Here is a 25698-nt window from a genome sequence, read left to right on the forward strand (position 1 = left end):
ATGTTCCAGAGGTTCACCAGCATCCTGTTTGGGGACTGCCCAGAGGATGTGGACCCCAGGGCCCGCGGTGGCATGGCACAGTCGGGCTTCGATGAGAAGGAGGACGATGACGACGAGTGGATCTTGGTGAACTGCCTGGGTGAGTGATGCCGCAAAGGATACAGTAGATTACTGAATGTCTAGAGTCAAGGGGGCCCTGAACCCCATCCACCCCAAGCTTCTATCTTGTCGTTGTCATATTGCGTTAAAAGAGGGTTTTTTGGGGTGTTTTTTGACTTTATTTGATAGGACAGTGTGAGAGGTGGACAGGAAGTGAATTGGGAGAGAGACGTGGAGAGGTCGGCAAAGGACCCGGGTCCGCCGCATGGCAGGCGAGTGCCCTACCGGTTGACCACGGCAGGGCCATATTGTGTTAAAAGAGAAATAACAAGTGTGCCAAATGTAGTAAAAAATAATAATTAAGGGGGCAAAAACATCTGCATGGCACTTTATAGGCCCTCATTAGGTGGACAGTGGATTGACTGGTGCATAAACCATGTACAGTAAGATCATGTAATCAGTTTATTGGCCCAAAACTTATCTGTGCGAATTGGATTTCTCATATCTGTTTATTTCGTTCGTATGAGCACTTGAATAAACCGGTTACTCCAAAAACCTGATTATAAACTGTTTATTGATGTGCATATAAACGGGCTGATGCAACATGTCCCGGCTGTTACCCGGGCCAGGCCCAGCCCACATCTATTAGCCACTGGCAATCTGGGAATTCATTGGCCAAGTACACATAGTGTATTTATGACATTCATTATCTCTAACTGATAGTAAAACTTAAGTTTTTCTTTTACTTCAGACATGTGAAAGTTTGATCTTTTACCTGACATGTTTCGACGGTAGGACTATAGCTTCCGTACAAGTCAAAACATGTCAGGTAAAAGATAAAACTTTTACATGTCTGAAGTAAAGGAAACACCTAAGCTTTACTACACATAGTGTACATTAACGAGGTATCTGACTGGCAGATTTGGTTTTCATGCAGTACATACACAGTTAATGTCGCAGAGTTGATTCAACAATATTTTATATTCACATCTCAAATCCCACTCACTGTTAGTGTTAAATGTCAACACTTTGAGTTAAATTGACACTGCAAATCCATGTATAGAAAGATTTGGTTTTACACACATACAGTACACACATCATGCCTGCATGTTACATAGTTATTACACATTTAACTTCTACTATTTAGCTACTACTGGATATTACTGCTGTGTGGAGAGATGAAGTCAGTCAGTGTCTTTACATTTTATGTCCTTGATTGGAGCGCTCCAAAATAGTCTGGCTGGGCCGGCCCGTCCCGGGTGTCGGCAGGAGATTTGCTGACCACCATCTGGTGAGGTGAGGTCCAGTCCTGATATGGCTCATAAACACCACGACATGGCCTGGACAGACGTCAGCTACGTTTTATGATCATCACCATAGAGGTAGAAAATAACACTAGAGGTGTCCTGCCCCTCCTTTTACGACAATCTGTAGCGGCCATTATCTGTAGGTAGATCAGAGAAATGGAAATTAACGGAGAAGGAGGCTCACGTCTGTCAAAAATGGCTTAATCATGTGAAAATGTCCATCAACACACTATAGAAGGACAATAGTTGAAGTGTGTTGCTAACTATGTTCATAAAATATATAATTTGATTTTTAAATGTATTTTATCGACTCATATGATTTAAGTGTAGCTCCATGTGCCATTTCCCAGTGCTGTCGCAAATTGCAGTGTCACCGCTAGTGTTATTTTCTACCTCTATGATCATCACCCAGCTTAGCCTATAGAGCGTTAGCATTTAGCCACTCGAGTAGACGGACAGGACAACACACATCATCCAGGTTATTGAACATTAGCGTTTAGGATAACACACATCACCCATGTTGTGGAGCGTTAGCGTTTTAGGATAACACACATCACCCATGTTGTGGAGCGTTAGCGTTTTAGGATAACACACATCACCCATGTTGTGGAGCGTTAGCGTTTTAGGATAACACACATCACCCAGGTTATGTTGTGGACCGTTGCCGTTTAGGATAACACACATCATCCAGGTTATGGAGAGTTAGGGTTTAGGATAACACACATTATCCATGTTTTGGAGCGTTAGCGTGTAGCTACTCGGAACAGACAGGATAACACACCTGTGGGCCCTAAAGACAGACAGACAGACAGACAGACAGACAGACAGACAGACAGACAGACGAGATTTCACAGGTGGGCGTCTGAGGCCATGAGACTCCCGGATGCTGCTCTGGTAGCCCTGGTAGTCATGGGCAGACCGCCATGATCTTTTTTTAAACAGAGATGTTGGATGTTGGACATTGACTGACCTGTCGTTGCCAGCAGTGGGGCTGGCCAGTGGTGCAGGGTGCAGGGTTGCCAGATGAGGCTGATGATTTCCAGCCCAAAAAATGCTCAAAACCCGCCTGGAAGCTCAAAATCCCGCCCAATTCTATTGATTTCTATGGCAAAAATTGGGCGGGTTTTTCTGCTAAATGTCATTTTTACCCGCACATGGCCATCCTAAGCAGCCCAATTGGGCGGGAAACACTGTTTGTGTGTGGGTAAGGTGGGGGAATGGGGTTGGACAGGGTTGTCTGCAGGGTGTGTGTGTGTGTGTGTGTGTGTGTGTGTGTGTGTGTGTGTGTGTGTGTGAGAGAGGTGGGGAGTGGTGGGTGGGGGTGTTGAATTGAGCTACACAGGTGCAAGTGACTGTTGGGACGTGTCATATTATACTGCTTGTGAATATTTCAGATGTGAGGCCATCTTAGCCGACCCATATCTTTGTGGGGGGTGTTGGTGGTGCAGGGGGGTGAAAGGAAGGTTGAGGGTTTACAGTTTAAGGGTAAGTGATCGTGTTAAACACAAAGACCACCAGCCAGGCCCAGGGGTCACAGGGTAAACCATCCTCACTGGATTGCACGTCACATTCATCACATAGCGTTTGTAAGACCCACACATGTGCAGTACATAAACAACACTACACATGTGCAGTTCATAAACAACGCTATTAATGGAAAATCTAGCAATAGAGCCTACTTGTATTAATGGAAAAAAATGTTTTTGCCTTGCTAGGCTAAGACTATCGTGGGTGGGCAGGCTCGCGAAAATATTCTTAAATCCAAAAGTTGGTCCCCACTGAAAAAGTTTGGGAGCGAACGACTGCTGTAATGTACGTAATTGCAAGCTTAGATTATTCTTTTTAAGGCAGGCCTATCTTTAGGAAGGAGGGAGATTCTATTTTGGTCGCCGAACGGGTCCGCCATTGCCCCCTTCATCAGGTAACACATATGTAGACGCCAGCGCAGTCAGACCTACCCCTAGCTGGTCGTGGATGGATCCTGACGTGAGCGTTTCACAGAGAAGTTTCCATCAGCACTCTTGTCAGGGACCGTGCCATCACCTGTTCAAAATAGAACCAAGATCCAAAATAGAAGCACGGCTGGCTCACTCAATCAGTGTTGCCAGATTGGGTGGTTTTCCGCCCAATTGGGCTGCTTAGGATGGCCGTCTGCGGGTAAAAATGGCACTTAATAAAAACATTTTTGGCCTTAGAAATCAATAGAATTGGGTGGGATTGTGCTTCCAGGTGGGTTTTGAGCATTTTTTGGGCTCATCTGGCCTCATCTGGCAACCCTCCACTCAATTCACATTCGCCGGATAATCAACATAAGCAGCAGTGTGGAGACAGACAAGAGTATTCGCACGTGGCGGTCTCCTGTTGTTGTTGTTGTTGTTGTTGTTGTTGTTTCCTTTTCCTGATTGTCCAGGGGAGTATTCCAAGAACCTCGCTAACTAGAAAATCAGGCTAGCTGAACACTGAGGTTGCTGTAAATCATCTAATAGAAGAGCCAGGATGCCTCATTTTCTCAACGAAATAATGTTTATGGGCCATCTATTAGCAGGTTTACCACTTCCTGTAGGTTAACTTAGCCGGTTTATAACTTAACCTTGGTCATGGAATACCCCACAGGGGTGCATTTCTCAACAACTTAATTGGTTACAATGCAATTTCCCATTGGAAACCTAATAAGTTGCTAACTGGTTAGCAACTATGCTTTCGAGAAACGGGGTCCTGGTTTTTAATGGTCTGTCCTGGTAAAAACTGTAGGCTACTTTCCTTGACACCGAAGGAACAATACCAGTACATAGGTACAAGCTAAAATGTCGTCTGAGTTTGACATTTAAAAAAAAAATTTTTTTGTCCCTCTCACAGTTTCCACTGAGCCCCAGATTGCATGGTCAAAATGCTCAATGACATCTATTGCAAGCATCCAGTCTATGTCTGGAATAGTATCCATGCATTGTTTCTGTGCTAGTTGTCGTGCTACACATTGATGAATACCCTGTGTGCACACCACCAGTATTTGTGGGTGTATTTTGAGGTCAGACTCAGAGAATCGTAGTACTGTATTGAAATGCTTTGTGCTTTAGTTTTCTGGTCATTCCTTTACAGGAGAGAGAGAGAGAGAGAGAGAGAGAGAGAGAGAGAGAGAGGAAGAGAGAGAGAGAGAGAGAGAGAGAGAGAGAGAGAGAGAGAGAGAGGACACTTTTTTGTTTGTATGTTTGGGTAGGCTTTACCACTGTTGTGTGTTTGGGTAGGCTTGCTTTACCACTGTTGTGTTGTGTGGCAGCCCATACCTGATTAAGAGGATTTTGACTGTAATTGGCTCCGGGCAACATGCCACCACCATCCGAGGCCCCGTAAGACGTTTAAGGGGTCAGGGAACGCACTCAGGATTACTGGCCAACGCCACCCAAATGTTTGCAGTCAGCAAGAAAGACGTCCCATGGAGCTCCCAAGCTGTCAGGCCTGGGGGGGTCGGGGGGGCAGGGCAGGGTGGCCAGGTTATATGTAGATGTTGAGCAGTATCCCTTTGGGCAGGGGCGCCGCCAGAAATTCAAGATTCAAGATTAGTTTATTACATCTTATTATAGGTTTGAAGCCTATAAAGAGTAAAAATTGTTGTGTTTTTTTGTGTCCTCAAAAAGATTAAAAAATGAAAATAAAAAAGAGACGGGAGTGGGAAAAAGTGCAAAGAAAGTGCCTTGTTGTCTTCAGCATAAATTCAATATTCTAACTGCTTGGTGGGCCTCATGAAAGATTCAAATTTTTTCCAGACATAGACTGTCAGTGCTGTCAGTATATGGGCCCTTACAATCTGTACCACCATTTCCACCCTAGTGGCACCCATGCCTTTGTGGCTGAACAAGCAGTGGCTTCGGACGTGGTTTGTGGGACAGGGAAGAGTTAAGCTGAAGTATCATTCTCAGCACATTGTGAACGTGTATTTTTCTTACACTTTAAACTTAGTAGTGTATCTCATGTTTTTCTCCAAGGGCATAAAACAGCAACAATTATGCAAGTTGGACTAATTAATAACTAGTTAATATTCATGATGACCATGAGAATATGAGGTCTAAAGACATGTAATCATGTTTAAGTTTTCAGTTTTGTCCCTGTAGTGCCTTCTCCTTTCTCCAATTTGCCACTGAAATGTGTAAGTGCATCAAAACCTGTGCAGTCTGCCGTTATGCTCAGGTTGGTAGCACAGCTAGAGCAGCAGAGGAAGAGGTGGGGGAGAAAGCATTCCAGAGCTCCAATGCGAGCTACTGTACCGCCCTCTAGTGGCAGTTTATCTGATTGCATTTCCTCACTGGACTTAGATACACTCAGACACAAAATAATCAACTGTAGTGAGTTGACAATACCGGTTATCATTAGACACAAGACTTATCATTGTGTCATTAGACATATATCATGCTCCATAATATTGCGGCAACATTTCATGAATAAAACTCCCAATTTTTGGGTCAATTAAAAAAAAAAATCCACCTTCTCAGGTTTGGACTTGAACCTCAACAACCACAACATGTTGTATATACGCTACCATATCTCTTTGTTGACTGTGACAATTTTCGATTCAGCATCTAGATAATGCCTTTATACTGTGTCTTACTTGTTTCCTGCTGCTGGTAGTACTCTGTTCTGTTCTCTATTCCTGTATGTCAAGGGTCTGGTGTAGGCTTCTGTGGGGAGGGGAGGGGATATATACTACTGTATATATATTGCATAAAGGGCCATTCCGGCTAGGGGTTGCTGTAGTGACATTTTAGTCACAGCAGACTCAGTAGGAGAGTCTAGCGATGTAGCCCTTGCAATAACAATAATCTGTTCTCTTCTCTTCTCTTCTCTTCTCTTCTCTTCTCTTCTCTTCTCTTCTCTTCTCTTCTATTCTATTCTACCCTATTCTATTCTCTTCTTTTCTCTTCTATCCTATTCTATCCTATTCTATTCTATTCTATTCTATCCTCTTCTCTTCTCTTCTCTTCTCTTCTCTTCTCTTCTCTTCTCTTCTCTTCTCTTCTCTTCTCTTCTCTTCTCTTCTCTTCTCTTCTATTCTATCCTCTTCTCTTCTCTTCTCTTCTCTTCTCTTCTCTTCTATTCCATCCTCTTCTCTTCTATTCTCTTCTCTTCTATCCTCTTCTCTTCTCTTCTCTTCTGGTATGCAGCGGAGGCGTGTGCGGGTTCGAGTGGCGAGGGCCTGGTGGATATCCGTCCTGAGGACCTGGCAGATCTGGAGTGTCCCTCCCCCTCTCCTTGCCCCTCCCCTTCCCCCTCCCCCGACCGCCTACGCTCCTACTCCTGCTCCTCGCTCGACTCGGCCGCCGACACCGACGCCGAGGACGGAGGCTTCCTGCGGTTGGACGCGGAGGACGGAGAGGAGGATGAAGAGGAGGAGGATGAGGAGGAGGAGGTGAAGGGCGCTGGGCTGTTGGGCTGTGTTGGACTGGAGGAGAGCTGGTTCATCACGCCGCCACCGTGCTTCACGGCGGGGGGTCGCGGCGCCCCCCTGCTCCTGGAGACTAGCCCCCTGGAGAACCTCCTCATAGAACACCCCAGCATGTCCGTCTACGCCGTGCACAACCCCAGGCACCACCACGGGGCGCGACCCCCCCTCGCCAAGGATGCCTCTCGAGACCCCTCCCTCCACAGGTCAGTTCCCTTTTATTTTTAAATGTATAGTTTTTTTAGGGCTTTTTTGCCTTTAATTTTGAGAGGAATGTGGAGGAGACACAGGAGATGAGTGGGGAGAGAGAGACAGGGAAGGGTTGGCAAATGGCGCCGACGTAGTAACTCAGTGGCCAGTTACCTTTCATGTTTTTCGTAGCCCCTTAATGCACGCTGTACCACCAGTGGGACCAATGTTCCCTCTAAGCTGCGCACGTGCGCAATCACGCACTGCTCCCACGTTCTCCACGCAGAACAAGATCATGCAGCGCAGGTAAAACAAGGCGGCAAATTCATGTTGGAGATACAGTTGAATGCTGGCCAAAATTTACGCTCACTAGAGCATTAGTTCTAGAACATTCAATCGAAATAAAACATCTTCTTTAGACATAAAACACTTATCTTAGTGGCACGCTGTAATAGTCATTGAACAGTTAAGTACCATAGTACTAAAATACTATGACAGTGGACAGGTAAGTAATGCACTATGACTTAGTCATTACCATTCTGGTAACGGCAAATTTATAACGCTGTGTCTTAGCGGGTTTCACCCAAAAGAAAAGAAATCTTCCATATGTAAGAATGGGAGTAGCTCCTTCTGTTGAAACAGGAATTGGAGAGTTAAACATTGAAGTGAATGACAGCCATTGCATAGCACCCTCATTCATAATGGGGTTGCAGTATAGCGTTATATCATTATCAATATATTGCTATTGCTCTACAGTATTAAATTAATATTACAGCATATTGTCTTGGTTTTAATCCACGTTTTACCTTTCTCTCGCAGTTTATCCAAAGCAACTTTTATCCAAAGCTATTTGATTATTTTGAAGTGCATGGTATCCAGGTTACAGTCCCTGGAGCAGTAAAGGGGTAGGCAGAGAGAGTAGAGAGAGAGAGGTTCCGTTGGTCCATTGTTTACGGGTTCAATTATTGCAAGGGGGAGGGGGGGGGTCCCCCTTTAGACAGACCAAGGCAGACCTAAGGACTGTTCTATTAAATGCTAGGAGTATTATGACACATCACTTTAGGCAGACCGGAACCTGGTCATGTTAGGTGCCCATAGCAACCTATTACATTGGCATATCTCTATATACTTAGAGAATCTCTGGTTGGGTGCCTTGCCCAAGGGTACTTCAGTCCAAGATGGGGAGTAGAATGGCAGGATTTGAACCTGCAGCCCTCTGCTCTAAACCACTTGGCCACGGCTACCCCATTTGAATGACATTTGGATACAAGACAAATACTGCAGTCCTGTACAGTGTATGTAGGTTACCCGTATGTGGGTTTTAATTTGTGTCTCGTCTGTCTCTAGAATACTGTGTAGGCTATGTGGGTTTTAAACTGTGTCTCGTCTGTCTCTCTAGAATATACTGTGTGTCGGCTATGTGGGTTTTAATTTGTGTCTCGTCTGTCTCTCTAGAATACTGTGTGTCGGCTATGTGGGTTTTAATTTGTGTCTCGTCTGTCTCTCTAGAATACTGTGTAGGCTATGTGGGTTTTAAACTGTGTCTCGTCGTCTCTCTAGTATACAGTATGTCGTCTATGTGGGTTGTAATTTGTGTCTCGTCTGTCTCTCTAGAATACTGTGTAGGCTATGTGGGTTTTAAACTGTGTCTCGTCCAGTGTTCATTTCGTCAACCATGACTATGACTAAAATATTTCGTCAAAGCCCTTTTTTGATTTTCGTCATTTAGACTAAGACTAAGACTAAATTGGGAAGACAACGACTAAAATATGACTAAGACTAAATTTTCGTCATTGTGACTAAGACTACGACTAAATCAAAAAAGCTGACAAACTTAACACTGGTCTCGTCTGTCTGATGACGGTTGGATTTCGCCTCTCTTCGCTTCACTTGCTTCGCCTCCTATGTGTCCCTAACGTAAAGCCCATCTCCTTAACCACTTGGCCACGGCTACCCCATTTGAATGACATTTGGATACAAGACAAATACAGTACATCATTTGGCGTTACTCTTCATGATGCGTGTGTACTCTAAAGTATATTATATGTAGGCTATGTGGGTTTTAATTTTAAACTGTGTCTCGTCTGTGTCTCCCTCTCTCAGGACTGAAGTGCAGCGTCGTCCGAGCCACTCTACTGGCTGCTATGCCGCTGCGTTGGCGGCGCACGCCAGCCTGATGTCGCAGGTGAAGCACGGGCGCGTGGCGCAGCGCATCCGGGAGAACGCGGCGCGCCAGCAGCTGTCCCGTAACGCCCTGCGCCGCCTCAACCTGCTGCGTGAGGGCCGCGCACGCCAGAACAAGAGCAGCGCCGCCAGCAGCCTGGTGCACCAACCCGGACACCGGCACTTCAACTACTGAAGAACCCAACCCAACCCAACCCGGCCCAGCCCAGCCCAGCCCAGCCCAACTCCACCCAACCCAGCCCCATCTTACCCAATCTGACCCAGTCTAACCCAGCCACGTCTCCTTTAAACCAGCCCGGACACCGGCACTTCAACTACTGAAGAACCCAACACCACCCAACCCAGCCCCATCTTACCCAATCTGACCCAATCTGACCCAGCCCAGCCTCCTTTAAACCAGCCCGGACACCGGCACTTCAACTACTGAAGAACCCAACCCCAGCCCACCCCTGACCAACATCTGACCCAGCCCAGCCCAGCCCAGCCCACCCGGGTATAACCTAGCCCAGCCCAGCCCAGCCCGGTATAACCCAGCCCAGCCCGGACATAGGCACTTCAACTACTGAAGCACCCAACCCAACCCAGCCCGATCTTACCCAGCCCAGCCCAGTCCAGTTTAACCCAACCCAGCCCACTTGAACCCAGCCCATCCTGGTCTGAAGCACCTCCTTTAACCCAGCCCATCCCGGACTGACCCAATCTGACCCAGCCCAGCCCCTTTTTACCCAGCCCATCCTGTTCTGAAGCACCTCCTTTAACCTAGCCTGTCCACCTCATGACCCAACTGAACACAATCATCTCTCCACATCACCACCACCAGCACCACCAACATCAGCACCACCACCACCACCATCACACGTTGGACAGAAAGATGAGCCTCAGCTTCAGTCAACGCCTTAACCCCTCAAAACCCAATGAAAGCCCCCCCCCCCCCCCCCCTTTTACACCACAGTCCTGTCAAAGTCACCTGGACTCGGGACCCTTAAAACTCTTCAACCCATCCAACAGAACCTGCCCATTCCCCCAACCCAGTCCACCCCAGCCGGTGCAGACAACCCTACCTACCCCTCGTCCAACTCAACTTTGACCTTGAACACAAACTTTGATCTTGAACACAATCAGATCTCCAATCAGGCAGAACAGGAGTGTTCGTATGTCTTTTACAAAGATGTCATAATCAAATTCCCTGCAAAAGTCAGAGCCTTTTACACCGTAGGTCACTTTATCCACGGCAGGTTTGCTCAAATCTGGATAGATGCTTTTGAGGCTTGTCAATGTCAAGCACACAGACACAAGCGTCCTCAAGCCCACTCCAGCGTGCATGTTCCTCTTCTTTACTATTTGCTAGCGAGACATCAAACAGGTCTGTGTCTGTCTGTTCTCTCTCCTCTCTCTAGTTGTGGCTCTATCTGTCAGAAACATGCACTGCCATATCTGATGCGGGTGTTGATGAGCATGAGCAGTGCATTTCATTGGTTGGTTGGTGCCAGAGCAGTGCATTTGATTGGTTGAGTGGTGCCAGAGCAGGTGGATCTTTGCCTTCTTAATAAGCCTCAATATGGTGCTCCACTGCCAACAGCAAGGCAATCCTGGGGTGCATCCCAATATGCAGACTTCCATCCTTCCTTGCTCACTTGCCTCATTGTGACCTCATGATGACGTCACCGACAACAGAATTGTATTTCAACATCTCGCAAAAACTCAATTCTAAATGTCACTATCTCATTCGCAAACGGGATGGTGAATGAAGACTAGTCCCTCCCCCAAAAGTTTTTCTAGCTAAGCTGACAGCGTGGAAACGTTATTGTTTTTCTCCACCACGGAGGCAGGACGTCAGCGAAAACGCGAGGCCACAGACACAGACTGAGGATGGGAGTCAGCATATTGGAATGCACCCCTCTTGAGATGCCCTCTTGAGATGCCTGGCCAACAGCTCGGCAATCCGCTCGTAGTGCCTGGCCATGAGGAACAGATACCACACAAAATATAGGACAGTGAAGTTTCTCAGCGTCGTCTCAAAGCCATATTGACTTCTTTTAGACTAGTTAACATCACCTGTCTAGGAGTGGGCAAACTTCGCTGTGGGTTTATTTAGATTACTTTTATTTTGTGATTTAAAGAAAAAGAAGACCTTGGGGTTCAATAATGGGTGTTTCACTAACAGCCTTGTCGAAATAGTTAATTAAAAAAAAAAAAAGTATGTAACATAGAAATAAAATGGAAAAAAAAATTCCAAAAATATTTTTTGAAAGAAAAAAAAGATGGCTTATATATTACATATCAGTATGAAGTTTGTTTATGAGTGTATGTTATTCTGTGTATGTATGTAAAACACAGTTTGTTTGTTGGTTTGTTTTTATTTCTAAATTATGTGGTTCAGTGTATGGTTGTGTAGTTTTAGATTCCAGAATGGTGAAAAAACGTTGGAGAAAAAAAAAAAGAATATGGTATCCTTCTTTGAACGTGTCAATCTGCAGTAACTACTCAGGGTCAGGACTCTCTACACCTTTTACTAAAATGCAGATTACTTGATGGTTGTTAATTGTCTTTGTACATACTGGAAAACCTCTAAAAAAAATATCAAAATGTGTACAATGCCTTGTTAAGATGTTTGTGTAATCCGTGGAACTTCTTAAAGGAGAAAAAAAAGTGCTTTTCTTGAAGCGAAACAGAAGTGAAAAGCTTGCTTGAGGACTGTGAAAATGATGATGTCTTTCTCCTTGATTGACTCTTAAGACATATGGAGTGAAACTGTTAGTGTGTTTGTTTGTTTCAGTTATGTGTACAGTGACTTTCCATTGCTTCCATGTTTTGATTTATATTATTCACTATCTTCAATTTGTATCCAGTACAAGCGTACCGGTAGCAGCTGGCCAAGCAGCAGTCTGTCTGTCCTACTGTTTCCCCTTCGTCATTCCTTACGTCTTCAGAAAACGCCCTCAAATATACGCAGCGTTGTTGAGATCAGGGCAGAGTATGTCTGCTCCAGACTGAACTGAAGGAAAGGGCAGTAGGGAATGGCTATGGACATCATTGCACCTTTCAGAGTTCTTTTCGTTTGGCTCTTAGATTTATTACAAGCAAATGTTGTTATTATTATTATTACACACTATATATTTTGATTGTTACTTTGTTTCTCTTGTTGTTGTTCTCCATTAAGCAGTTGGTGTACTACACAAGACACTAGAACATGAACATGTATTTAGCTGTTTAGGACCATAGTCTTCTTGTATGTGGCTGTGGGTGTGCGTGATGTTCTAGCATGATTGTGTAAGCAACATAGGCTTTTCCCCCTATCGTCATTATTAGTTATTCAGTTCATTTGACACAAACGTGAATCTCCAGAATTCGCTTCTGTTAAAACAAATGTTTGACAATGACAATGTTCTGAGGTCTTGGGAGTGTTATGGGGGTGATGAAGGGGAAAGAGCCGTATGAATGGTCTTTATTCTCCTTGAAATATGCTGGACAACCCCCCCACCTTCACCCTCCTTAGTTTTTTCTCTCTTTCGATTTTCATATGTTTATCACAGGGATTCTGTTATTTTGCCTTGAATTGTGTTGATCACGTGCCTTCCAGGTTAAAACATGTATGACAATGCATTTACCAAGAACTTGAAAAGTCCAGAACGGACACAACCATAAACAAAAAAGCGAATTTCTATGCACAGGGGTTAGTTTGTCTCTGTGAACCACTTCTTTTAGACACCTTTTGTACACAAAATGTAGCAAAACTCTTTTGTTTAATGTGTGAAGTGTATTTTCTGTGGCATTTTGTTTTTCATTGTGTTTAGAATATGCTTTCAGTTGATTTTCATAGTTTACTGGAATTATACAGCACTTTGCCAAAAGTGTAGGGTTTAGTATCACATTTATTTATCTGTATTTCAGATGTACTTATTTTGAACCATTACTAATGTCATTGATTGTTTTCTTTTTTGTTTGTTTGTTTTCATTTTAATTTGCAGACACAGGTATGTAGTCTGTTTATTGTTTCACTGAATTTCATGATATGGTAATACCATGTAAGCTACCAGTCTTCAATAAAAATCATTACAATGTCAAGGTGTTTGAAACTATTATTGCTCCTAACCAAAATAAATAACCATATATTAAGAAAAAAAACATGGGCTACACCTTAGAATTACTATTATATGCCACTGTTCTGTATTTCATATAGACCATATACTCTCAGCCCTTGTAACCATAGATGTGTAGAAGTCTTCTATACACACCTATGCTTGTAACCAGTTCATGTATCATTGCAAAATCTGGAATGCGGACGGTTACATTTCGAACAACCCGTGGAAGGGGCGGTCCGTGACCCACATACCATGAAGATGGCGCGCACATTATACTGCCTAGGATAATTCCGTCTAAAAGCAATGCGGAGGGTCAAAGGATAAGTCGCAGAAGGAAATGGAGGCTTCTCGTTAGATATCTAGGCTATGAACACTGTCAATCGAAGAAGAGCTGAAAATGCATGCCAGGCATCAGGAACAGGCCCGCGCGACCAGGCACTGACAGATCAAGTCTGGTTTGTTTACATTTTGTAGCAAGACCACGTTGTTGGGTTTTTCGAAATCCCTATTGGTTAGCCCAGTTTGAAGCTCCTCCCATACACGGAAGTATCACAATTGGTTTTAGCAGTCGCGCTTAAAACATCGCAAATACAAAAATAACGTTAAATTAGTCCAAGTTATGAATGGGAAATGCTAAAGGGACTTCTTGACCGTCCATACCGCCCGACCGGAAAATAGGAAATGCGTTATTTTTTTCTAAAAAGTTATAGAAATATCGCTGTATCCTTCTACATAAGGAACGATGAGCAGGTGCGTGTTTTAATGGTCCTGAACAGTAAATAATGTGCAAGTATACATCGTTCTCCGAATGGGAAACCCAATGGTATCCAATTTAGTGTTTGTTGTTTTCAAATTTCATATTTAGGGCGCAAAAAGTAAGCGCGGACACACATGCGCATTAGCCATTCGTCAGCGAATATAAGGATTGGCGCCGGCGCCAGCTGATGCATTCATTCATTCTACATCTAAGGTAAGGAGTGGGCTGCAGGGAGTCTGTCTGTGGATGTTTGTTATTTTGTCCTTCAATTGCTGATTTAGAGATATAACTGTGCACTTTGCATTTGTAGAGCATTGCTGGTAAACACAACAAGTTGATGTTTTTAGGCAGTTAACTTGTGCTGTTGAACAGAAAAGGATATTTTGGGCAGGGTGACGTCGAGTTTACATCTGGTTAGCTATGTAGGGAAATAATATTCATCTGTGTATTGTTCAGTTAGGTTTCTGCTGCAATTCATGCTCAAAAACTCTCACACATAGATGTTATGTGAAGGGAATAGCAAAAACAGAATTGCCAAAGGTTTAAAATGGGGAACATGGAGGGACGTGGCAACTTAATCTGATAGCGAGCTAGTGGTAGGCTATTTACGATTAGTAGCAGGAATAACCCTTAAAGTTCTGTCTTGAGATGATGTCCTGGTATAAATATGTTACTGTTAAGAGTCTTGTTTGTGCAATAGAGTGGTTTTAAAACGGTAAAGCATCCTGCATATCCTTTGATGGGTGAGGAGTAAGATTGCTAAGTAGGTTACTAGCCGGATCAGCTTGTCCTCCCGCTTAATACAAATTGGCGCGTAGGACTGTACAACGAGTTTTAGCTAATGTAAGTTAACATTTATAATTACAGTGTTTATAAACATGTCAACTGTATGTATTTGACGTTATACATGAACGTTACTAAACAAGGAAACACTGGATAGTGCAGCTTTTTGGATAGGTTTTGACTGAAGTCTGAGGTTCGATGAGGGGCTTTTGTTGCCATCCGGGTTAACTTGTTGGAACTTCGCTAGTTAGCTATCTAAACTAGCTTAACTTCAAATCAAACGCTAATCCATAACCCTTTTCCCCGTCACTATTTTCACACACTTTTCGGTTGTTTGTTTACACGTTCACTGTGAATAATATTATACACTCCCCGTTTTAGGTACTTTAGAAATATCATCCAGATCCACCATCAAAATGTCAAGACGCAGGTAATGAACTTATTTTTTCTCTGTAACCTTGGCGGTCTATATTACATTCACTAGGCTGGGTAATCCTACCTTGTACCTAGTAGGCCTATGAGTTTCGTATCGCTCACATTTATCCTCAATAATTGCAGTGGTCGCAATACTTTGCAAGCAAGGAATGAAAACGCACCAGAGATGAATGCCACTTTGACCAGGAAAAGAAAATCGGAGGTTTGTTGAGTTAACATCATCCTTTCCTCTTGTATTTCCAGTAGGCATTTTACTAAGTTTGACTCATGGTTAAGTTTGACGCTTTTAATTTACAGGAGTGCAATAAAAAGATGCCAAGTGCTGCAAAGAAGCAAAGCTATGAGATTCAGGTAAGGGTGTGAACTTGAATTGTTTTCTTTCTCTTTCGTGATACTTTCGACTAGGCGGATATACTTTATGGTGCACGATTTGCAATTTGTTGGCCATCGTTTGATTTCGCGGCAATTACTGTGCTGTTGGCTAAACTGTGTCAGTGGGCTAATCGATGCTTTTTGGCGCAGCCGCCACGACCCTCAACTTTGGTCCCACCCTTTTCCCTAGCCCGCGTAATCGTAAAGTGCTATTCTTTGTCCCGGTCAAAGCCATGCATGCTAAAACAATTACTAACGGTTATGGTAATAAGAAAATTCACATTTTGAACTAACCTCTGCTCTGGTTATTTACGACAGTATAGCACGTTTGGGTTGTGAATGTTTTTGCATGATGTGTGATCATGCCTCAAGGCACAGTGCACAAGTGGTTAGGCCTACATTTATTTTGGGTGTGCTTTTAGTCCTAGCTGCATGCCTCAGCCAATTTGGAACAGTTTGTTAGGGATGCAATTTCATTCTCTTTAACTGAAATTTCACTCGGTCTCTTCTCCTCAGAACCGGTGGCCAGAAGGAGAGGTCAGTCCCTCCTGTGTCCTCATCGAAACGCCGCACAAGGAGCCGGAAGAGACGACCAACTCCTCCTGCTTCAAGCGATACAGATTTAGGAATCTTTTCATCAAGCCGTCCCCACTCCCAAACCTCAGGTTGGTCCCTTTTGCTGTTGTAATGGGCTACTAGGGGGGCAGTTTATCCCCTAGAATCACCCCCTCCTCCATTTTGTTGCATGGAAGGTGCTAATGGCTCAGCTTGCATGGTGTGTGGAGGCCTTTGTCTCTCTCCGCTTCAAATTCAGATCGGGGCGACACACCTCTGCTAAATGGCTCACTTAACTTCCTCATTTGATGGCCACCACCATTATGTGACATTAGCTTTTCACCATCTGTGTGTGTGTATACCCAACAAACAAGCAAACCAGCACCGTCCGCCAAAGCCTGTTTTGACTGACTGTTCGTGTTGTTGTTGTCGTTGACAGCTGGGCGAGCTCTGACGACGTGTGGATTAAAATGCTGAACAAGGAGCTGAAGTACGTCCACGACAAGAGCATCATGGAGAGACACCCCAGCCTGCAGCCCAAGATGAGGGCCATTCTGCTGGACTGGCTCATGGAGGTGAGTTCAGTTACGCTCAGGCCGCTTTAACACCATGCCGAGCCCAGTGCCGTACATGGTCTTACTACCCAATATGGTTGTGCTTGAGCAAGTGAGATTTCGGTAAATGCTCAGTGGATCGGTTCAATTCCTAAGTAGTTGATGATTTAATAGAAATCTGGTTTATATCAGGGTGGCCATTTTGTGGTCGAAAGACAGAATGTTTGCCACTGTGTGTGTTCTTATATTAACCTGTTATCTCTCTCTCTCTCTCTCTCTCTCTCTCTCTCTCTCTCTCTCTCTCTCTCTCTCTCTCTCTCTCTCTCTCTCTCTCTCTCTCTCTCTCTCTCTCTCTCTCTCTCTCAGGTGAGCGAGGCGTACTCGTTGCATCGGGAGACCTACTACCTGGCCCAAGACTTCTTTGACCGCTTCATGTTGTCGCAGAGCGACGTCCCCAAGCACCAGCTGCAGCTCATTGGCATCACCGCCCTCTTCGTCGCCGCTAAACTAGAGGTAAAGATCGTCTCATCACCACACACAGGTCCCTGCGCCATGGGTTAAGAGTCAAGGGGGCCGTGAAGTCCAAGCCTCAATAATTTCCTTTCTCGTATTGTGTTAAAATTGCAATGTTGGCAACTGGTATTTTCAAAAATGTCTCCCTACAACATGCTCGTATCTGGCTTAAAATCCTGAATCGTGGCTTTCTTTTCTGGCCCATGCAGTCATGATCTGTCACTCTGTATCTGGTAGACATGAATTATGTGCCCTGTGCAACTTGAAGGCAATGTGTTGAGTTCAGCGTGATGCGTTTCGGAGTAGACATTTCTGATGTGTTCCAATTGCTGGCTTTGCCCCATTTTCTCTTGCTAATATCCAGTGATTGACAACAATTGTAGTGGATAAAAAAATAAATTGCTGTAGAATTCAAAAGGGGAGTCTAGAGTTTCCACAACATTTTGTCATAGCTTTTTAAATCTTTCATTACAAAGCAAGTGTCCATGTATGGTCTTTACAGCTGTCAGTGAGTAACTCGTTTCCGTTTCCCTCCTCCAGGAAATCTACCCTCCTAAGCTCCATGAGTTTGCCTACGTCACCGACGGTGCCTGTGATGAAGAGGAGATCTTGGGGATGGAGCTCGTCATGCTGAAGGTAAATGAGACCACTGGCTACATGCCATTCCATTATCCAAACTCGCGTCCTTGGCCTGGGCTTGTGGCCTCACTGACTGCCTCTGTGGAGAAAACGACAAGGTTTCTCCTTTGTCAGCTTAGCCACTAAACTTTTGGGGGACTTTTCCCCATTCAACATCCCGATTACGAAGGAGAAAATGACCTGAATTGCGCTTTTGCGAGATGTTGAATTAAGCTTCTGATGTCTTGTGCTTGTGGCCTTATGATGACGTCACCAGAGAGGATGGGAGTTGGGATGATGAAATGAACCTCAACTACACCAAACCACCTCATCATTATTTGTGTGCGATTGTGGAAAGAAGCTAGCTTAGACCCCAATCACTCCGTACTACAAAACTCTTGAAATGGTGTGTTATATCCCCCTCAGCCAATGCTTTTATCCAAAACAACTTACAAACAAGGACCTGATCTGTAGAATGTAATACGTGGGGAAATAGTCTTTGGAGTACCCTCGTGGTGAGGTTTTTGCTAAGGGGCATCTTGTAATATAGCGGCAGGCCATTTATTTACCGTGTACATCTTGTTGTGTTTTCCTTGTTCAGGGGTTGAAGTGGGAGCTGTGTCCAGAGACTGTGATGTCATGGCTGAAGCTCTACTCGCAGGTGGACTCCCTGAAGGATCAAAACAACTTCCTCATCCCCCAGTTCTCCTCAGACGTCTTCATGCAGATCGCACGGGTATGTGCACCACGACACCTTTTTTTTACCCCTGTGAAAGATGGACAGTTGTACTATGTGTACTGTTTTAAATCAAAAGTTAGAGGGGGTGTCACCACAGTAATTCCAGTCCTTATGGGTGCATTGTCACATTAAATGAATTTGTTTGGCAGAGGCGGATGTGGAAGGAATTGTTTTGCTTGAAAAATATGACTCAAAATCTGGAAAAGTGGAAAAAATGGACAAGTTAGATATGCACAGTAGCTTGGGGTGTCTGGGTATCCTGTGCATCGTGAGCGGACTTAAGAGCACAACAACTTAAATGCATAGATTTGGAACGTGTAACACCTTTATACTGACTTGTGGATTTGGACTGTATAACAAATTATGTACTGATGTGTGAATTTGCACCATACAATGACTTGTATGCTGATGTGAATGTGTCTGTCTGCAGCTGTTGGATTTGTGTATGCTGGACATCAACTCTCTGGACTTCCACTACGGAGTCATTGCTGCTGCTGCCTTTTGTCACTTTACCTCATTTGAAGTCGTCCACAAAGTATCAGGTAAGGCTGAACCTTCACACACAGAGTGCGTTACAATATGCGACCTTGCTCCCTCCACTTGTGCTTGTGGCCTCGCCTCGCCTCCTGGCCCCTCCTCCGTGGAGAAAACGATAAAGTTTCCCAGCTGTCAGCCTAGCCACAACAACTTTTGAGGGACTGTTTTTCGTCCCCATCCCAATTGCAAGTGAGAAAAAGACTTAGCAATTGAGCTTTTGCAATATATTGAAATATAATGCTGTTGTCAGTGATGTCATCATGACTTATTACTTCCTGGTACGAGGAAACTAGCACAAGTGGAGGAGGCAAGGTCGCTTATTGTAATGCACTCCAAGACAGAAAACAAAGTCCACAACACTGAGTTCCTGTCTCTATTGTGAAACACAAGCGCATGGACATTCTTGGTTGTTTTAGTGCAGTTAGTCATGAACCATTGTATGCTCTCAAGTTGGCTCTTTTGAAACTGCCCAGTGGCTCACAAGTCTCCAACCTGCCCGAAAACCGAAAATAAGATCTGAAAAAGGAAAGATTTAAATTTATGGAAAGTAGGGGCCCACCTTCTGTTGGGAAGTTGGGCACCAGTTGTGATGTATTTGTACGAAACCCCTTCACACAGAGGCTCTCTTGTTACCAAATTGGTTATAACCTTGTTACCAAATTAAACATGTTACCAAATTGATTATAACTGTCTTACTTAAGATTTTTGGTAATGTTATGGTGTTTTTAGTAAGTGAGTGATTCAGATGGGGTCACTGGCAGTGCAGCTCAAAGGGCTAAAAGAGTTTTTCGTTTTGGTTACCGTTTTTAGCCAATGGAGTTGCATTTTCAGTGGTATTCGGGATATGTTTCTCAACAACATCATTGCGTACTAAGTTAGCAACTTAGTTGGTTGCAATGCAATTTCCCATGGGGAACAGTAAGTTGCTAACTGGTTAGTAACAATGCTTTCAAGAAATGGGGTCGCGAACCAAAGAGCTAAAATGGTTGTCAAAAAAGGGAGTCCAAGGCACTCTACTTGTGGAAAAATATTAAAATGGTTATTGTGGAAAATATTAAAATGGTTGTTCTGGTGCAGGTTTAACGTGGGAGAGCGTGTCGGCGTGCATCAACTGGATGAGTCCCTTCGTGAAGGTGGTCAGTGAGCTGAAGACGCCCGTGCTCAAAGACTTCCGCAAGATCCCCCTGGAGGACAGACACCACATCCAGACACACTCAGACTACCTCGGCATGCTGGTGAGCAACACACACACACACACACACCATCCAGACACACTCCGACTACCTCGGCATGCTGGTGAGCAACACACACACACACACACACACACACTCCGACTACCTCGGCATGCTGGTGAGCAACACACACACACACACCATCCAGACACACTCCGACTACCTCGGCATGCTGGTGAGCAACACACACACACACACACACACACACTCCGACTACCTCGGCATGCTGGTGAGCAACACACACACACACACACACACACACTCCGACTACCTCGGCATGCTGGTGAGCAACATACTCGCACTCAGACACACAAGGCCTATTGTAGTGGTGTCAACAATGATCAATTCGGCGATCCAATCCAATGCGGGCATGGACGATCCATAATCGATCCGGCAAGTTCTAGAATCGGTCCGGCAAGTTTCAATTACTTCCATGGATATTTCGGGATCAAATGAATGTTAAATGAAAGAAAAGCATTTCAAAACATTGCAAGACTGATACAGACTTATACAGAAAACAGCCAATAAATTGTTTCTCAGTATCTGACTACTTGTATTGCCTCATCATGACTGATTAAACATTTGCTTTGCTTTCAGTAGAAATGTAATGCATTGTAAAATTGAATCGAATCGCTACCTCCCGAATCGGATCGTGAGGGTGGTGCCGATCCACACCACTAGCCTATTGCATACTTTCTAGTGAACAATTGGAATGCATACACTTTGGAAGTATGTGTTTATCAGTTCTGTAATCTATTTGGGTGCTTGCCCTTTACATTTATTTTTGTGGATAATTCATGGCCAAAACGGGTACATAACATGGTAGTTTAAGCTTTGTAAGGATTGGAGGACGATGCTTGATAATGGTTTTAGGGATGGAGGAGGAAATCCCAAGTTTACAGCAACTTCTTGCACACTTTTTGGCTAATGAGGGACTAGTCCCTTTCCACCTGAGCCATAGTATGGCATTTGAACCCATGACCCTCTGATGTCCAGAATTGCTACCTAAACTCTGCAACACATCTAACGACCCGTCTTCTTCCTTGTGTCTCTTTTCCTCCTCAGCATGATGCTCTTTTGAGACAGGAGCCCACGACAGAAGCACACCCTCGGGAAGAGGACAGACGCTCTCCCGTCGCCATGGCTGGTGTTCTGACCCCGCCCAAGAGCACAGAGAAGCCCGTCAGCCAATGATGACAAGCCTGCTTGAGAACAGTCTGAGCCAATCGCAAGACCAAAAGCCGAAGAAGCCTCGTGTTGCCGATGTGATGTCGTTATGTGTTGTGTCTTACCGAAGCGCCCTCAGATGTGCCTGCTATGTTGCAGAAGTGTTAGGTGGACATGTGTGAGCCATCTCCATGTTCTGCTGAGGAGTTAAGAGTCTGGTGCTCTCCAAGCCAGCCTAGTCCCTAACCTGCCCCTACAGGTGGGGCTTTGTCAGTCAGGGGTTTGTGATTTTAAGACCACACCGTTCTGTAAAACACTAAGGTTTGATCATAAAAAAAAAAGAAGAAAAAAGATAAAATGGCCAAAAGACGAGATGCATTTGGGGCCGCATCTGCTGAACGCGGCCCCAGGGCGAAATGCTGCTCATAGCGCAGTTGACGGGAATCAGCTGCCTAGCTCTGAACAACACATGATTTGTTGTATCATGTATGTTTGTACTGTGTGTGTGTGTGTGGAATGCCCATTTCATCTTAGGAAAAGCCCACTCGTGTAATTGGTGCTATATGTAATGCCACTGTGGCCTGTGTGTGTGTGTGTGTGTGAGAAAGGGCTCTAAAAGATTGCAATGTTTGTTTGTGCCCGTGGGGGTGACCTGTTTACTCTGCCCCATGTGTTTGAATGAGTGGGTCATTGGCACGCATTCGTTGTGTGGATTGCGTTCCATTGTCGGAATTAACATTCCTGGAAGACTTGACTTTAACCCTTTTTTGTTGCAATTTTATTTGAAAAAAGGAAGAAAAAAAAGGTGCATATGTGTTTTTAAAAGTTGAGAGATTTGGCTGACTTAATTGCCAAGCGATTGCATTGTATGTATTTATTTTTATATATATATAATGCAGCAGTATTTTTTATTACTTTGTGTATATGTACAGTACCATCTGTTTAAACAAGAAAAAAAAAGATTTTACTCCTGATTGCTGCCAAAGCTGCGTATATTTAATTCATTCATTCAATGGTTTATTTATGAATTTACTACCTTTTTTTTATTTGGAGATGGGCCAAGGCTTTGTGAAGTAAGACGGGTGTCTGTCTTAAAACCTTTTTTTTAATGAGGTTGGCCTCAGTTACCCCAGTTTACGATGATTTCAAAAGCTTAACTGTGACTCTGGGGGATAATGGGCCTTTAAAAGCTGTGTTAACCCCTCTTGAAAAAATGACATGAGACCGTCATGCTACAATGCCGGAGGTTTCGGGTTTTGTAAGTTACTCTGTATAACATATATATATATAATTTGTAAATACATTAGCTTGTGAATGTGTACAGATCTTAACAACAACAACAAAGAATGTTACAAAAAATAAAGCATCTAATGTGAAATGTCGTCAAGAAAACTTGAGCCTTTTTGTCTTGACAGTTATTTTATTTTTTTCTCTTGAAAGCCAAAACTGTACGATCTAGCAGGATGGAACTGCCAAGCTTTTATTCCGAACTTTGCTATTTGGTGGCAAAAAGCCATTCTAATAAGGCAGGATGGATCAACATTGACACAAGCGCATTCCAGTGCATAAAACTAGACTGCCAATGTGAGTCGCTTTTCTCACTTTAGTTCATTTAAGTCCCTGAGAGTGGCATTCTGCACAGGCATTATTTGTTCATGTTGTCCAGGTGTTAAAATGGTCAGCTGCTGAACAGCTTGGGTCAACACCATTATCTAAACTGTTGTGCTTGTGTCCACACTTAACTGGGGGGGATGCTTTTTCTCCATTCAACATCCCCCAATTGCAAATGAGAAAATGACCTTTTCAATTGCCCTTTTGTGAGATATTGATAGACACCTTGATTTCCACTGAGGGACAGTAGGAGTAGTGTAACTGAGGTGTTCCTGCGCAGTCCACCACTCGGGGCTCGAACCCGCCACCTCCAAGTCAAAGCTCCATTTCGGGTGTGTGCAGGGGCGCAACTACAGTATATGCGACGTATGCGTTGCAGGGGGGCGCCAAAGACAGGGCGTTGGAGGGCGCCAAATAATTATTAAGTGTTTTTGTTTGGGGGGGGTGGGGTCGGGGGGGTACCAAAATAGTTATTGCATACCCCCCCAGAAATGAGTAGTTGCGCCCCTGGGTATGGGAGACGCACATTGACAGTGAATAGAACTGTCAATGGAGGTGCAGTATGATACTGCTGAGCTAAATAGCTCAGGTGCTACCAATACCCTATGAGGGGTCGAGGTTTACTGATGTTCCACGTAGAGATGCACCGGATCCTGATTTTTAGGATCCTGCCGGATACTGGATCCACTGCTTAAGATCCTGCCGTATCTGGAACTGGATACCGGATCCTATGAAAGGGTTGAAACGCATAGCCAGCTCGCAAACGTGGGCCCTTTTTATTACGTTGGCGCAAACTATTTTTAAGACTCATTGGCTTACTGCCACACTGCATTCAACGCCCGCTTCCAAAGGGCTTTCACTCAATGCAGCGATTGGGGTTGTGAAAGACTGACTGAAAAGCCTAGGCTACGTAAAAAGTAGAGATGCCCCAGATCCTGATTTTTAGGTAACTGCCGGATACCGGATCCACTGCTTAAGATCCTGCCGGATCCGGATAGTCTGAAAACCCCTATTATCCTGCCAGATCCGGAACCGGATCTTGGATCCTGTACATCTCTAGTTCCACGCCATACCATGCTACTTGGCCTCCGTTACAGTAGCCTCAAAAATGGCTACAGTACATGGGTCAAACAGAAGATTCGATTCCAACTGGCTGAGTTGGTCTATGTGCTGTTCAAGTCAAAAGGTCCTGCAGTTGTATTTGGGAATGTCACCTCAACGTCAAATGTGACCTCTTGTGTCCTCAAACCAAGGAAAATGCAATTTTTTAGAAAGCCAGAAAGCAGCTTCAAATTCATTCTCAGTTTACAGTTTCTTAGATGATTGTTAAGGTGTCAATTCTGGCACTCTGGTTTTGGTTCTGGTTTTTCTTTTTTATATATATATATACGCAAGCGAGACTGCTTAACAAATAGTTGCCAAAAGACCCAGACAGATCTTTCAGGGCTTTTCTGGGATTTTCAGGCCTGCGATGACAACAACTTCTCCATTGAAGTCAAATCTCCTGCTCACACCTTCCCTCCAGTAAACCAGTGGGACCTGTTCTGTTCTCCGCCTCGCAGGCCCTGGTGCAGGGGTATTCAATTAAATCAAATGTCAACAAGGGCCAGTTTTTAAAATTCCTCACAGTAAAGAGGACGAACTATATGTACTGTATGTATTATGGTGGTCAACTGTCAATGAAAGAAATACAGGACACTTCAGTGAGGTGTGGGGGCCCTCCCCCAGAAAGTTTTGCATTTCTGAGATGCAATTTCCTGCATTTTAATGTCACGTTTCAGCTCGATAAGGAACCTGTACTTTTATCTCAAAATTCCGAAAAAAGATTCCATATTTCAAGAGGTTTGTGGTGGGCCAGAACCTTGCCATCCAAGGTCCGCATCTGGCCCCAGGGCCGCCATTTGAATAGTCCTGATGCCTACAGGGGCGAGTGAGGGAGGAAGGGAAGCTTCCCATCCTCATCCCCAGGGAGGTGGAAAGGGAGGGAGAAGGGGGGGGCAGTTGTCCCAGGCCCAGAGAGAGAGAGAGAGAGAGAGAGAGAGAGAGAGAGAGAGAGCACAGAGCTGTTTTCACCACCAGCCAAAATGGCTACTAGATGTTCATCTCACTAGCCAAACACACACTCACTCACTAATGGGTCAAAGTGGCTCGTAAGTTAGTCTTATCTACCAGCCAAATTGTATTTTCACCAGCATTTGTTAACCCATTGTGTCCTGGAGACACACTTACGCTGCATTCAGATTCTTGACATTTCAGCCGTTTTAATAAGAAATGTCGATAAGTTAGAGCTGAATGAACACATTCTAAGGCAAAACGATGATCCTAGATTTTAAATGCAACTCATTTCATGTTTGAGGCTGAGATATTTATGATGTAGTAGGAAGAGGGCACCCTTTCCCAAAAAGGGCTTAGGACCAAATGGGTTATTTTAGGGCCCTGATTGCATGTATTGGGTGGGAGGGTGGTGGGGACTTTTCAGATGACTTTGGCCCGGGTCCGCGGCTCTTATGCCATCCTTGCCCCATCCCTCTGA

General features: G+C 44.4%; 2 protein-coding genes across 2 annotated transcripts; both read left to right on the forward strand.

The window, feature by feature from the left end:
- Positions 1-13275, forward strand: tp53inp1 (tumor protein p53 inducible nuclear protein 1). Its single transcript, XM_063198535.1, has 3 exons — positions 1-139; positions 6560-7043; positions 9130-13275. The coding sequence occupies exons 1-3, from the start codon at positions 1-3 to the stop codon at positions 9383-9385; spliced, it is 879 nt and encodes a 292-aa protein (XP_063054605.1). The 3' UTR covers positions 9386-13275.
- Positions 13276-14243: 968 nt separating this feature from the next.
- Positions 14244-22936, forward strand: ccne2 (cyclin E2). Its single transcript, XM_063198536.1, has 12 exons — positions 14244-14262; positions 15214-15262; positions 15391-15469; positions 15565-15618; positions 16156-16304; positions 16634-16769; positions 17115-17261; positions 17802-17897; positions 18481-18615; positions 19049-19160; positions 20233-20390; positions 21453-22936. The coding sequence occupies exons 2-12, from the start codon at positions 15249-15251 to the stop codon at positions 21579-21581; spliced, it is 1209 nt and encodes a 402-aa protein (XP_063054606.1). The 5' UTR covers positions 14244-14262; positions 15214-15248; the 3' UTR covers positions 21582-22936.
- The last annotated feature ends 2762 nt before the right edge of the window (positions 22937-25698 follow it).

This window comes from Engraulis encrasicolus, chromosome 5, assembly GCF_034702125.1.
Source record: "Engraulis encrasicolus isolate BLACKSEA-1 chromosome 5, IST_EnEncr_1.0, whole genome shotgun sequence".
Taxonomy (NCBI): domain Eukaryota; kingdom Metazoa; phylum Chordata; class Actinopteri; order Clupeiformes; family Engraulidae; genus Engraulis; species Engraulis encrasicolus.